Source organism: Camelus dromedarius, chromosome 31 (genome assembly GCF_036321535.1).
Source record: "Camelus dromedarius isolate mCamDro1 chromosome 31, mCamDro1.pat, whole genome shotgun sequence".
Lineage (NCBI taxonomy): Eukaryota > Metazoa > Chordata > Mammalia > Artiodactyla > Camelidae > Camelus > Camelus dromedarius.
This window is the reverse complement of record NC_087466.1, coordinates 19,670,128-19,685,828: the sequence shown is the minus strand read 5'-3', so window position 1 is coordinate 19,685,828 and position 15,701 is coordinate 19,670,128. Positions and strand designations below refer to the sequence as shown.

The 15,701-nt window shown below is 41.8% G+C and overlaps 1 protein-coding gene across 7 annotated transcripts in view; it reads left to right on the top strand.

Moving 5' to 3' along the window:
- SBNO1 (strawberry notch homolog 1) overlaps positions 1 to 11,847 on the top strand; it is a 49,592-nt gene extending 37,745 nt beyond the window's left edge. For all 7 annotated transcript variants that reach the window (XM_031442550.2, XM_031442549.2, XM_031442547.2 and 4 more), the window contains 4 exons: positions 1,777 to 1,914; positions 2,572 to 2,648; positions 3,952 to 4,145; positions 5,355 to 11,847. In XM_031442550.2, the coding sequence (XP_031298410.1) occupies positions 1,777 to 1,914; positions 2,572 to 2,648; positions 3,952 to 4,145; positions 5,355 to 5,497 (552 nt within the window). In that variant the 3' untranslated portion in view covers positions 5,498 to 11,847. The remainder of the gene's footprint in view (positions 1 to 1,776; positions 1,915 to 2,571; positions 2,649 to 3,951; positions 4,146 to 5,354) is intronic.
- The last annotated feature ends 3,854 nt before the right edge of the window (positions 11,848 to 15,701 follow it).

The window sequence follows — 15,701 nt, the reverse complement described above, 5'->3', positions numbered from 1 at the left end:
TTGTAGATTCTCATGAGGTTATAATAGATAGTACGGAGAAATTCCTTGTACACCAGTGCCTCCAATGGTAACATTTTACAAAATTGTACTATAGTGTAATATCACAACCAGATGGGGGAGGATATAGCTCAGTGGTAGAGCACATGCTTAGCAAGCACAGGGTCTTGGGTTCAATCCACAGTGCCGCCTCCAAAAATAAATAAATAAATAAACATAATCCCCTCGCCCCGACAAGCACAACTGGGATACAATTCACCATATTTTATTCAGATGTCTCTAAGGTCTTGGATGGGATACTGATCGGTCCATATAGGATATTGGTTATTGTTTTTCACTTGAAATTATTGCCAGAATTTAAATACTTACAGATTTTGATGAAAGTGCTGACCCCCACCAGTTTCTCTTGAGTGAAAGGATGTGGTAACACTGTCCTTTGTTACTCTCTGCACGGCAGCAGGCAGCTGGACGTGAGGAGTGAGGGCCTTAGAAGAAACATCATTCCAGGAAGGTGCTGCCTGTTCTCTGAACCTCCTCAGCAGCAAGCAGATGTGCTTTACAATGTGTTTAACATGTGTTAACGTGAGGAAACCATGTCAGAGTCATGTTTTAATTCCACTGTAGTGAGGTGATTTATTTTGTAATTATAATGAAATAACCTAACACCATCTGGATAGATCACAGTGACCTAAACTGTAAGTTTGAGTGTTTCACATTAGCTAATAAAAATTTTTAAATGTAGTTTTCATGTTAACTATTACTTTATAGACTTTGCAGTAATTATATAAACTGTTTCAAATCATTACAAGTAAAAGACTGAGATCTTTAATATCCATGAAAAGAAACGTAAAAGGCCAAGTCCTTTGATCAGTGTAAGAAATGCCTTACTAAGTAGCCTAAGTAGCTTAGCAGATGATTTATTTTGTAGAGGAGCTGAAAAAAACCTTTACTTTGAAACTTTTTTTTTTCTTCAGTTTTGCTCCAGAGATTATTGCGTAGAAATTGTTCATCATTCTTTACAAGAGATACTGATTTTCCAGTCATATTTTTCCTTGAGTTAAATACAGCTTTTTACAACTCTTTCCTCTTAGAATTTTTTTTAAGTAAAACAAGTTCCATCGTTTGTCTAATGCATCCTTTTCTTCCATTTTTGCATCATATTTATGTATCATTTTTCAACATTGGCTTTCTCCTGTTACAGCGTTACTGTTTAGAGATTGATTTGTCATGTGGTGTTGCCCCCTCACGGGGCCACAGGAACAGGGAGTGGTGCTGCTGGGTGAGGTGGGTTCAGAGGTCTGGGTGATCAGAATCCTTATCTTGGAGGTTATATTTCATTGTAACTTAAAGGAGAGTAACATACAGTAGGGGTAAAATTATTTTCCTGTGAAGACCATTCATGCCCACTACCTATATTCTTACCTCGTATCTCTTAGGGGCTGTGAGTCCAGTTTCATGGACTAGAAGAAGCAAAATTATCTTCACAGAACATTTGTGCTTTAAAGCTTATTCAACACAATTTTCTAAAGGAAATCTTGGCCCTTAATGTATTCAGCCTACCTCAGAGCTAAGGTCCATCAGCCTTCACTTTGGTGAGACCTTGTTTAACTCAGTTACACAGCAGGTGTCATCCTTTCTTTAGAGTTATGCATTTACGGAATCATTTGGTGTTACAATCTTTCAGAGCGTTATATTTGCTGATGTGATGGTGCAGAAAACAAGCTTGTCTTAAAATGTGCATATTGAATCTTTATGTTTTCTCACCTTTTTTTTTAATAGATAAGAAATAACAAGAAAACTGCCATTTTAGTTAAAGAAGTGAACCCTAAAAAGAAGCTTTTCTTAGTTTATAGACCAAATACTGGAAAACAGCTAAAATTAGAAATTTATGCTGATCTAAAAAAGAAATATAAGAAGGTACTTTTTTCATTTGTACATTATGCTATGTATGAGTACTTGTTTTATAATAATACATTGAAACTATGTGTTTATATATAATTATTTTGTCAGTTTTTTCTGTTTAAAGACTGAAATATTTTCAGAAAAATTTTAAGTCTTGTTACATTAATAGCCCAGTCTTAATGTTATCAACCATTAGGAAACTTACAATTATTTGAAATAGCTTATGTGGTCAGAAAAGGAGACTTCTAGTGCTAACTACAAAAATCAGAATTTTTTAAATAAAGGGAAGGTGCGCAAGACTGAAATTTCTTCTGCCAACTCTTGGTTTTATTGTGAACTACCATGTTTCTATTTTGCAATGATTTCTAGAAAAACAGTGAATGTTAAGAATGAAAAATTCCTAACAATAATTACTATGTTGTTATTACCTTATGTTATTATTATTTCTAGCCATTTCACTTGAAAACAAATGTAATTAACTTGGCTATTTGAAAATTTCATTACGTAAGAAGAACCTCGTGGCAGAACTTTATCAATAGCATTCAAATACAAGCAGTGGCAGGGGCCAGTTTCTCTGTAGAGTCAATTTTAAGTTTGCTTTAGAGACCAAATTAGGCAGCCAGTTTGCTTAAAACAATACTGTTCAGTGAGATTTTTGTCTTATTTTCACAGGTGGTCTCAGATGATGCCCTGGTCCACTGGTTAGATCAGTATAATTCGTCTGCAGATACTTGTACTCATGCTTATTGGTTAGTATTTTCATTTTTCTCACCATATATTCCAAAGTGTAATCAAGATTTCATTTAAACACCCCTTCACTTTTGAGCTGTCTGTCCCTTCAGATAAGCACATGAGCAGATTATCAATTGCTAGGTATTGTTCCTTCAAGCCGAGGTACTTGGTGGAAGTCTGGAGAACACACACTGTTTGAGGTTTCCCCTCTGCTCTTCACTGGTGCTGTGTTACTTCCAGCCAGCTGTTGTCCGCCAGCAAGGACTTAGCTGTCATTCTTAGGGTTGAGACTTTTTCCTTCTCCTCTCCTTTCCTCCCTTTATTTTTTGTTCCTTTTTTTTTTTTTAAGCTTTTTTATTGATGTCCCAAATCAGTTATATTTTTAAGAGTAGGGAACTTCTAGGAAACCATGGAGGTGCCTCAGGTAGCTAACAGCACTAGCACACCGTGTTGCTGGGCTCTGGAGCTGATCCTTCTGTGTCACTAGGTTGGCCAGAGGTGTTCTCACGTCATTGTGTTCATGTCAGGGCGTTTTAAATGCAGTATCTGGCCCGCTTTCTGAAAAGTGATATAGGATATAGATGACTTTTAGCTAGGTTTTTGTGTAGACACATGTAGGAAGATAAATTTGCTTTGATATTAGCAAGGTTTTGGTGGTGTTTAATTTTAGGAGTAAGTGCTGTTGGAAATTAACTTAAGAAGAGCCTTTAAGGTAACGTATGTAAAAAGTTAGCACACAGAGGTCCTCTCTGAAACATTTGCTTTGGGTTTTAGCAAAGCCCTAATACTATGTATTAAATTCATCTTGAATTAATAGTGGAAAGACATTTTTTATTGATGAATTATGAAAATAATTTGAATTATAAAATTTTAATGTCTCCTCCTTTTTCACAATTTTAAGAAATTTTAAGTATGATTTTATTTGTTTGTTTGCTGAGGCCTTTCCCACTTACCTGATTTAGAACAATATATTGGTGGTTTAACACTACAGAAATAATTGGCAGGATTACTTTATAAGCTGGCACTAATACAGTCAACTAACTGATATTAGAATGACAAATGTTTAAATGGATATCAAAACCAATAAGTCAGCCCTTCTAGAGGGAGTCAGACCCCAGAAATAACTAATTTTAAAATCAGTAGTGACACCTTAAATTGGAAAGGATAATCCAGTCCGTCAAAAGGGTTACAGTGTCAGAAACTGTCAGTAAAGGCAAATGACCGTAGGGCATTTTCTATTTGGAATTGGGGTAGACCTTGGAGGCTTTTTATGCGTGTTTGTGTTTGTATGCATGTATTTTTTCCTGTTGTCCATTCTAGGCGTGGCAATTGCAAGAAAGCGAGCTTGGGATTAGTTTGTGAAATAGGTCTTCGTTGCCGCACTTACTATGTACTATGTGGCTCAGTACTGAGCGTCTGGACAAAGGTTGAGGGTGTTCTAGCATCTGTCAGCGGCACCAACGTGAAAATGCAGATAGTTCGGCTAAGGACAGACGACGGACAGCGGGTTGTAGGTGAGTCTTTTTTTTTTTTTTTTTTTTTTGAGTGGGGGTTGTTGAGCTGTGAGAAAAAAAATCAGATCCTGTTTTTTTATTTTGTTTCTTGCATCTTAGAATCTTAGCATCTATTCCAGTGGTGGGATGGAGCTTGCTTTATGTGTTCTTAAAAGGTCAATGAGTAGGTATGCTTTTGAATGGGCGTTGTTGATTCTGGCTGAAGTTCTGCCATGGCGGTTTGTTTTATGCTGCTCTCAGCTGCTCTCGCTCGGCTTCCTCACCGTTGCCGGCTGTGCAGGCTCCCTGGTGTGAAGACTAAGCTCGGCCTCTTGCCCAGGGTTCTTGGAGACCCATTGCTTACTTCCATTGAGCCCCATTGGCACGATGGCACTCAAAGCCGCTGTGCGCGGAGGATGGGCTGGCGTCCGGTTGGGGGCAAGGGCAGACCGGACTAGCTGTTCCCACCATTGCCTCAGTTACAGGCTTCACAGGAACCCATCCAGTTACTGCACTTGCCCTGTTGCTTTGTCTTAGTTCCTTTTGCAGCAGTCTTCCCTCGGTATCATGGGTTGCACATTGGTAGCTTGTGGGCTAAAGTTAGTCCATGAACATTTTTTTGACCCTCAGGTATTTCTGGTTGCAAGATTTTATTTGAATTAGTTGCTAACATTTAAAAATCAAAAGACTGGATTTCTATTTTTTTAAAAAAGAGAAAAACACACCGAGCAGCTTGGAACATTGATCCCCTATCCCCACATGAGAGGAGTTAAAGTTTCCTTACCCAGGCCATGTACTCTCCGGTTTGCTAACATCTGCACTTTGCCACTTAGAAGTTACTGCTTCAGTAAGCATTTGAATTTGCAACTGCTATTCTGTAGTCTCTTTGGTACATTAGTACATGCCAGAGAGGGTGGTATTGGCATACATTTGTAGAGCTGCAAAGACAGTAGATGGGAAGGCACTGTGCTTGCCCTTCTGTGGCTCCAGCAAGAAGGTGGTGTTCACTAGACACAAGCCTGCGCTCAGGTGTTTGTGGGTAATGCTGCTGAGGAATCGGTTAACTTCTGAAGGGGCTAGTTCAGGTGTTAGGTGTTCATTTAGTTTTTGTATGGAATGTTGTTCATTAAACTTAGTATTATGCCTCATTTGGAATTTGCTGTGAAGCTGTAAAATGCTGTATGGTTTTTCCTGTTTGCAGCCTTTATAGGTTCTTACTTCTAATTACAGGTTTGATCATTCCTGCAAATTGCGTGTCTCCTCTTATAAATCTCCTGTCAACTTCGGACCAGTCGCAACAGCTTGCAGTCCAACAGAAACAGCTCTGGCAGCAGCGTCACCCCCAGAGCATCGCCAACTTGAGCAACGCGTAAGAACAGACAGGTTTCAACATGGATGTGTCTGACGTGCTGTTGAAGCATATCATTTGCATAAAAATCAGGGACAGTTTCCAAAGAATTATAATTTTTTTTTCAGTTGTGCTCTCTCTAGTTAATTTTTTTGGGAATGAGGACAAACCTGGAATAGCTAGCAAAACTGCAAATCAGCAGTGCCGACGGTGGTACACGTGTCTTTCCTTTTGCTTTTCCCGTGGTACTTCCCGGATGCTTTTACTTTGGGTGAGCAGAGGGGTATGTACGCGTGTGTGTCAGTCTGTCTGTCTGTCTGTTAGTTTGTTGAAGGCTACGAGCCACAGTTGGTTTAAAAATGCTTGGAACTTCCCAAACTGGCTTTACTTTTGTGTTAAACAGTGCTCAGGGTTAATGCAGTTCACCCACGGCATTGCTGTGGGCCTTTCTCCCGGATGCATGTGTTTTGAGTCTATAATAGAGAAAATATATATTGGTTTCCTTTTCCAACTTATTAAAACAATAGGTTTATTAAAGCATGCAATGAAAGGTTGCATATCATGCATTCAGGTTCTTTTCTAGTTTTTGTTCTGACAGTGCATGTCTTTGAAAGCATGCGTAAACAAGATTAACACAGAAGTCAAGTAAGGAGAGAGACATTTGTAGATGTACAGCATTGGTTATTGCATTTTTATAGTGTTTATACCTGGGTATTGCTTCAAACCCTGCTAAATCCCCTGCCCCCATTCTCCCTGCCCCAGGTTTCTTGTCAAGGTAATGAGTACATACATTTTCTGTGATATAATGCTTAAAAGTTAATTTTAATGTATTAATAGTATTCCTAATGTGTGCTGCAAAAATGGCTACAAGCCTGCTTTTCTTAAAATTACATTTTTTCTTAACTTAAAGATAGTTTTAGAAAGAAGTACAAATTGGCTTCCATCTTGCAAACAGTCTTTTTTTTTAACTTCATTATCTTAATTTGCTTTGTCACTCGTAAAAATGGAAAACGTACTTGAGTTGTAAACTAGACAATGAGGAAACACTTGAGGCTTCTGCTGTATGTTTATTTCTTGTGTTATTGTTGTTACCCAGTAACTTGAATATCGTTTAATGTGTTGTAAGACATTGTAGAGTTTATCTCAAGCTGTTAAAAATGGTAATGTACAAATGTGAATAGACACTTATCTATAACATGGGTAAGTTTTGTTTCGCCTATAATAGATGTTTATAAAAACAAGTGAGGGGACAGTTGGTCTTTTTGTTTCCTTGTTTTCTCCCTTTCTTTCTTTCTTTTTTTTTTTTTGCTTGCACAGGTTGCACTATTGAAAAATTGAGATTGTATAAATCTGGTCAAAAGCTGCAAGACACCACACTCTTGTAGATGTCAAATAAAAAGTTGTTATACTAACCAGAAGTGGACTCTTGTTTAGGCCTCACCACCTTCAGCAGTAGTCTGTGACGGGGATGCTGCCGGACTTGCGTGTTCTCAACATTCCAGGTAGCCCTGTATTTTGGCTTAAAACCTACCCCTCAGAATTAAAGTGGTGTTGAGGAGTGGGTAAGATGATAGTATTTTTGAATGTTTTTCAAGTTGAACTGTTCTCCTTTGTTACTTTTTAACTTCTGGCAGAATCAGGTGAGATACAAAGTGATGGGAAAGCTAGGGCTCTTATCCTCTTGTGTTTCTTCAAGCCTGAGTTTGGTTATTTCAGGCTTACCATACATTTTCTTTCTTTGGATTTATTTATTCTTGATGCCTAAAAGAACAAATTGAGAATAATTTCTGTTCTTTGGCATATTTTGCCCAGTGGATGCAACTTTTATCCTCAATCTAGTCCTTATATCTCAGGCAGTAATCCTTAGGAGTATCAACCAATGTCCCTTGTTAGGGCCACTAGACCCAGCTGACGGCCCAGAGCAGAACTGTCCATCTGAACGAGAACTTCCCAGTTAGTTCTATTTTTAAATCGGGAGGCAAAGCAGCTCCCATCAATGCCCTGAGGTGAAATAGAGCTGTGGAGGGGAGGCCTGACGAAGTAGCTCCCTCCCGTGAGACAAATGGCAGGGTTGGGGAAGGTAGACTTGGCCCAACTTCCCTTTTTTATGTTGAGAAATACCTTTTTTTAGCAGGTTATGTTTTTTTCCAAGCAGCATCAATATGAGGATTGTTTGACATGCAATTAGTTGACCTGCACGATTTGTGATGTAATGTTTGCTCTTGGAATAGCCGTCTTGATACAAAGGGGCATGTGTATGTTCTGTCCTTTGTAGAACAGCTTTGTTTTACTTTTTTAAAAAAGGTCCAGAAATAAGGCCTCTGGAAACTGAGAGTAGACCTCAGAAATGCCACCAGTGTGACAGATGGGGAGGGGAGCTGAGGAGCTTCGTGCCCATGCTCGTCATGGGGCGGTGTGCGTGTGAGCACTGGGAGCCTCTGTCCATCCCCCTCTCAGGAGGTGAACATAATGACCTTTACACTGTGCCCTTATCTAAGTCAGCAAGTTTAGGTTGGCCAAAAATGGGAAAACCCAGCATTCAAGGTCCTCCCCTGTCAAAAAAATCGAGTCTCAACAACAGCTAACTTCTGTCAACCAGATCCTGTATTTCAGGATCTGAATGCCACATCTGAACCCAGGGGCCTTGTCGAACCTGACTTGAGTCTGCTTGGCCCCTGCAATGCCTTTTCTCCCTTTTTAGCAATATGACTCTGAGCACAAAGATTTGATTGTAAATCATGGTAGTGCTTTCAGCATTTACAGAGCTGATTGTACTGAAACCACTTTCCCAGCTCATAGCTGCTCAGATGGCGTCCTGGGCGGTGGGCAGGGGATTAGTGTTCCCCGATTGAGCATCCTCCATACCACAAGGTCTCTATCTGCAGTTCAGTGGGATTGTCCAAATATGTATCAATGATGTGAACTCCAAAAAGTGTTTATAAGGTATTTTTTAATACAACTTGATCAAAAAGTAAATATCTTAAGCAGTTTTCCCTTTTTGCTGCTAAATTGCAGATACGTTCTTCAGTATCTTTTCTTTACATTTGTACGTAAGTTAGCAAGAACCTGCATCCAAAGCAACGTAGTTTGTGTGTATGTATATATATATATTTATTCCAGTCGAATTAGCACTTCAGAAACCTTTTTTTTTGAGTTGCAACAGTAAACCTTTTATTTTGCTTCATCTGTAAAGGTAAAAGTTCTACATTACTAAGCCCTGGGGGAGTATATTTTAGATGCAAATTTTTCTGGCTGTAGCCCTGGGGGCATTCACTTGCTAATCTCCATGTGATGCTATCAGAACAACTTCTAACAGGCATGACGAGAAAGGGTACCCAGACAGCGTTTACAGTTGTATAATGGGAGTCTTCCCCCAGCCCCCTCCACTTTGCAATTTAGCAGGAGGGAAAAAAGCAATAGGTCAGAAATGATTGATACCTCTCAATGTATGAAAGTAGGAGCAGAGGGAAAATATTTCCCCCTTGGGTCCTTTTCTTGATTAGCTGTTAAGGGGAAGGTCCCTATCCAGATACTCTCATTCTGCAAGTGTACCTGAATGCTCTTTGATAGTTTCTAAGAATGGTGCTACACAGGAGTCACTGCTGAGCTGGGATCCAGGTGACAGATGTTTGCTTAGCACAGGCATCCCGATGACAAAGGCAGCCGTTGGATAGTGGTCATTTGTTGGCTGCCCTTCCTCTGTCTGTGGTCTCCTTGGCTAACACCACGTCCATGCACGCGCACTGTGCACGCTTTGCTGCTGGAATGTGCAGCAAGCAGTCCATGTCGTGGCTGCAGCTGGGAGCAAAAACCGTTTGTAAAGGTTTCGCACTGGATGCCAATTGTCTAATGCAAAGGCAGTGTCTTTAAGGGCATGTAAGTGAAGGAAACACGTCTACATACCTGCACCTCGAGCTAGCTAGTGATTTTTTTCTGAGTATTTGAGGTGAAATCCAAAACCCATCTTCTGATTTTATGCTGTACTTAAATATATGTACATAATGTGTATATACAGGAATGTTGAGTTCTTTGGAATTCTGAATGTAAATATTTCTTGTAAATTGGGACCCCGTCCACTTGTCTCTCTGCCCTCCTCCCTTCAGTCAGTCCTATTTATTCTTTTCTTGACTTCCCATAGGGTCTTCTTATAATTTTTTTTTAATGTAGAAACATATGAGAAACTTCTTAGTTGAATTTGTTCACGTGTATTTTAGAATTCAGTTTTGCATCTTTACTATAAAATTCCTATATCTCTTGTGTTAATATTTTTCAACATGCCTAATTGTGTTTTGCATTTTTATTGCAGATTTTTACTGTGTGCAATGCATTGTACTGGGGGGGTACTTGAGTGCAATTTCTGATACTGTCATTATATGACTAGTTATGCTCATTTATGTTGCTCTTTGGAAGCTATAGTGAGCCTGATGTTTTCACCTAAAAATATTTGTTCCTAAGACTTCCTTTAAGCTCCTCTAACTTCTTCAGTGCATTTGGGATCAAACTTAGCTCTTCAGTAAACCCAGCTTGTTCCTACCCTTGCAAATTTTTGAGGCCTGCACCAAATTCTTCATACTTGTGGCTCTCCAGCTGAGAGGAAGGTCTTGCAGATCTGAACAGTGACTTATGGCCTGCTGCTGCTGCAAATTTTGCCGCCTTAACAAGTTGGGCCTGTACTTTTAACCTGCAGAATAATAATCAGAAACTTACTTTGCAGTGAGCACAGGTAATCTGCTTCTGTTTGCACCAGTTAAGGATATTTATAGCAGGTACAGAGATAGGCCTGGTACATGCTGGTGTCTATACTGACAGGTGACATTAGAGAATGTCCTTTAAGGACAGTTGTCCTCCAAAACAGAGCAACACAACTGTCGTGGAGGCTTCCATGAGCCTTCAGCCCAGGGGCTGATTCTGTGCTGAGGGCAGACCAGGCAGTTACCTGTGGAGGGACTGGCCAATAGGCTCCTCTGACCTGCTCTGGCCCCCAGTGTACGCGGAATTGATCTTGACTAGAGCAGCCGTGAAGCTGGGAGCTGAGCTGGGTTAGGCATTCTTCACCAGTAGATTAGTGTGGCCAGTGGGGCAGACCCAGGCATGGCTCACAGAAGTGGTGGTGATCGTCACCCGGGGGGCAAACATTGCATTTTTAATTACAGATTTTGCACTTCTAGGAAAATGTTCTTCCATGACTTTCAGGAAAGATAGCTGAGAGTATCTCTTAGGACTTTCATTCATGTACACATTTCATTACTATTCAACTTGGTAGACTTGTTAAAATTTAAAAGTTGTCTGCCTTTAGTAAGCCTCGGGGACCTAATTTGTCATGGAGTCGGGCCTGTCAGGGATGAGCTCCGGTAGGAAGCCGTGTCCCAGCCCACCCTGCTCCGCGTTCCTCCTCTGAGGGCCCGTGGAGCCGTTGGCCTGAGCGTTTGCAGCAGCAGCTGTCAGGGCACCGTCAGGCTGGTGCGGGGCCCAGCAAGGGACGCCGCCTGGAAGAAGGCACATCAGGCCTTCCAGGGGCCGAGGGTCAGCCTGCCCGCCCCTGAGGGCGAACTCCCCGGCTTTCCCACCCACCCTGCCATGAGGGCCTTTCTTGCCGTGACAGTATTTGTGGCACTGAAGAGGATAAAGAAGCTTGAGCCTTCTTTCTGACTTCTGCTTTATGGGGCAGAGAGCTTTTTTTCTACGTAGCACATTGCAGTCTCACAGCCATCAGAAAAAAAATCATCATGTTCATGGTTTATACTGAATTTGCAAACTACTGATATTATTTTTCAATAACCACTTGTATCTACCATCAACCATGAGAGGAGGGAAGAGGTACGCTGTATCTCTGCAATAAAACTTTTGCCAGGTTCTACCTCTGCTGAGCAAAGGATACTTTTATACGTAGGCATAGATCTTCCTCCTTTAGTAATCTGACATGGTGCATCTTGAGACAACATGATGGAATCCAAAGACAATTTGAAACAAAGGTGGATGTAAACTTTTGGTTGTTTTTGTTTTCATTCTCTTTTTTAAAATCTCTTTTTATATTGCTACTCTGTTTTGAATGTCCGTCAGTGTACGAAGGGTACGCACTGTTCTGATGATCCTGCACTGCTTCGTTCAGCCTTCCGTGGTAGCACAGTACCAAGTGTCCAGGAACGACTGTTCTGACCATTTTGATATGTAACTTTAAAAATTGGGTCTCATGCAATAAAACTGTATTGGCTGCATTTAGCGAGGTTTACCCTTGCGAGTAAAAATGCTCTACCATGAAGCGTAACAAATTCTGTATTTAGTTTGTTGTTGTTGTTGTTGTTGTTTTTTGATTTTTGTTTTTCTGTTTTCTTTTTCTTTTTTTGTAAAAATTCTTAAATAAATTAAAATGGCTAATCTGCTGCTTCTCTCTGTGTGTTTTCTTTGTCCGGGTTCTGAGCACCCATTTGAGCTGTGTCAGGGTCACACCGTGCTCACCTGAAAAGCTTCTGAACGCTGGGGGTCGGACTTTTTTATGCCGGCAATGTATTTAGAATGAATTCTAGAAGACTTCTCACCACGGGGATAAAATGGAACCGGGCATGTGTTAGAGCAAAAAATGCGTGCACGGCTGCGTAGCTCCAGTTGGCTGTGGGCCGCGTGGAGGGCCACCCCCCCTGCGCCCCCGGCCCGTGCCGTGGGGTGTCCCCCCGAAGGGCGCTGCGAAGCGGGTAGCCTCGGGTATTGGGGGCCTGGGGTATACAGCTATTTCATTCATTCCAGGTGTTAAGCAGCCATCCATCCTGTGCATCCAAGATGAGAGCTGTGTGTATGAAGAAACAAACTGCTGCAGACAACTTACAAGCCAGTCACTGCTGAGTGCTGTCCGTGTTCCTTTCCGTGGTCCTCAATCCTCTAGTTTTCAGATGAAGTTACTTGGCTCATAAGCTATGAAAAAAGCCTTTTGGATTCTAGTTTTTGCAGAATTGGTCCTTGTATTTAATATTTATTCAACAACTGTTTAATAAGCGACTGCTGTGTGTCTAGCATGGGGCCACATGCTGTCCCCAGTGGTGTCCCTCATGGGCAGTGATTCTGAAATCAGGGGCAGCAAACAAGTGAGCAAGTTAGGGTTCCGGGGTGGTGGGGGTTGGGAAGAGAGCGTCAGGAGTGCCGGCGGGCCTGAGGGTGGGGCCCTGGCAGTGACTGGCCAGCGCACGGGCACCAGCCTGCCCTGAGCACGGAGCTCGGGCTCACCCCTAGAGAAGCAACAGCTGGCCGAGAGGTCTAGTCAGCTCCTTGCGCTGGACTTGGGGAGCCAGAGAATTCGGGAATAAACGGGAGAGAAGACACCACGGGACACCCAGAACAGTGACCAGCTAGATCCCTTAGCCCCGTGAGTGTGAGGGAGCGGTTAAATCTCCCGCCCCCATGCCCTGTGGCCCTGTCTCACTCGACAGATGTGGAGACAGGCCCAGAAGTCAGGGAACCCGCAAGGGGCGGTCTGTCCCCCGGACCCAGACAGGCATTTCGGATGTTCAGAGCATGGCTTGCTTATGAGTCTTCTCTGTGTGGAGTTGGAGATGCTTGAGAGAATCATATTCAATTTGTAGCCTGAAATGCTTATGGGAATTTTATCAAATTTGCAAATGGTGTTAACATCTAGGGGAATTTAGCCTGCCAAATACACGAGATAATTGAGCATTAATTGAAGAACAAGTGAAAGAGAAGTGTTTTACATTTTAACTAAAATTTTACAAAAATATTTGTAAGTTGAGCATTAACTGAAAGGAAGCTTGTTTTTAAATATATGACCTTAATAAATTGAGTATTAATTTGAATAAGAAATGAGAGGCCACACTTCATATGGAGCTGCCACCATCCCCACTGAGTTTTTTGTTGTGGTTCCAGTTTGCTTTGACCTGTTCCCTTCAGTGTTTTATCTCCACTCAAGTCTGCTTTCAGCCTCACAGTGTGTTCCCCTGGGTCTCCACACATTGGGGCCTCACTGTTCTTTGCAGAGGAGTGGGGTGGGGTGGGGGCAGTCCTGTGCCTTGTGGGGTGTTTAGGAGCCTCCCTGCATCCACCCACTAGATACCAGTAGTACACACTGAGGGCCCCTCACCCTCCCAGTTGTGAAAACCCAAAGTGTCTCTCTCCAGCCATGGCCAAGTGTCCTCTGAGGGGCAAAATCGCCTCTCAGCAAATTAGTCCTAAAGAGACAAAAAGCTGGTTGTGAACTGTGTGTATGCACGCACAACTTTGTGTGTGTTTCACGGAGGACAAGGCCCATGAACAAGGGGCCACCACCCTTGAGATCTGGAAAATACAAGTGTCAGTTGCCTGGGGGTTTGGAGTATGTACAATACAATTTCCATAAGTATGAATATTTATCAGCTAGTCATTTGAGAGCATGATGTAAAGAAGCCATCTGTGGAGGCCTTTATGGAGAGAAAGGAGGCTAAAAGAAATGTGCAAAATGTTTATTTTTAGAGCCCAACTCTCGGCAAGTTGGCTTCGTCCTCTGAAAGCTGCCCACTCCGGACGTCAAGTGCATCATTGGGTTAGGAGAGGCGAGCCCCACGCTGCTGGTTCCAAGTCATCCTTGTTCAATTAAAAATTACTACCAGGTATCATGCGAAGGTAAGATGGCCAGGTGGACACTAATTAGTCTGGAATACTTAATTTTTATGTTTTTGATTGGTTGTTGCAGGAGTAAGTAACAGCGGCACATGACAGAAGTCAACAGGCAGATGAGAACATACAGCGAACATTTTCTCTCTGCCCCTCCCACTTGGCCCCGGTTCTTTCCAAGGCAGTCATTCTTGCCAGTTTCTTCAGTATCCTTTCTTGGGGAACTTTAGAGGGTAAATTTTTGAGTATCAGAAAAAATGCTCTAGCTTCTGTTGTTTACCTTTGGTTCCAAGCAAGATTCATTCCTGCAAAGATTGATGCCCACACCCTTTAGTTACTGGAGAAATCCAAACTGGGATAAATTATTAATTGTAGGAAACGGAGAAATTCGTGAGCCTTCAATAGAAAGCTTAGCGTTCTGTGAAGATGCCCACTGTTTAGAGCAATGAGGAGTCCCTAAAAATTCCCTTTTCAAACCCTAGTCCTAGATCAAGAGAAATTATACAATGCTCTCAATTCCTGCAGTAATACTGGGTTTCTTTTTGGCTTTCTGTTGCCACAGTTTATGTTTTTGCATGTGTGTGTTTCCTGTTCAGAGGTATTGATATGAAAATGTTTATTGTGTCCTCAAATGTTTGCCTGCTCCGGTTTTGGGTGTTCTATCCATAGTGAATCAGACTTAAACAAATTTCTGAGGTCTAAAACAGATTGCCAAACCATGGTCCACGGGTCAGTCTAGTCCACCACCCATTTTTGAATGACCCTGGAAGCTAAGAATAGTTTTTACTTTCATAAATGGTTGGAAAAAAGGAAAAGAATATTTTGTAACATGTGAAAAATACATGAAATTCAAATATCAATGTTCACAAAGTTCATTGGAAGCCAGGCTTGCCCATTCCCTTCTGTATCCTCTAAGGCTGTTTGGTGCTACAATGGCAGACTTGCACGGTTAGAGACTACAATTCCTGCAAAGCCTGAAAGATTTCCTATCTGACCCTTTACAGGAAAAGCTTGCCGGCTCCTGGTCTATAAAACGGAAATAAAAGGCAGACACATAACTGAAAATTAATCAGTTTTGGGTGTAGACCTCTGATCAAAACACAACTTTGGTCAAGTATGGTTTTCCTGTCCTGAGGATATAAACCATGCTGGAGTCACTAACTGCCGAGTTAATCACGACACTCGGACCCACACCTTGTCTGGCTGTGCAACTGCTGGGTCTGGTTGCCTGTTAGTTTCTTAGGTCAGTGGTCTCCAAACCTTTTTGTCACATATTCTAATAAACATTTCTGAGCTAACTTCCACTATCATTCATTTAAAGTTACAAGTTCTGCGCGTGCCACTGTGCTGAGATGCACACAGCAGATCCCACGTAGGCAGGAGTTCTAACACCCCCCCACTCCTCCGAGTCACCTTGTTACCCCCGGGCAGGCGCACCTCACTTTGGAACTGATTGCCCCAGAATGGTGTCCAGTGATGGGAACAGTTTCAAAATGGTTTCAAGGCCTTCCTGGGCTGATGGTTTTGTTGGGGAAAATGGCACGTGTGTTGTCTGTCTGCCTTCTTAGGGTGTTAGAGTTTCGAGAATTCTTAGAATTTCATCCCGTCAAACCCCCTTAATCTTTTAGATGAAAGTA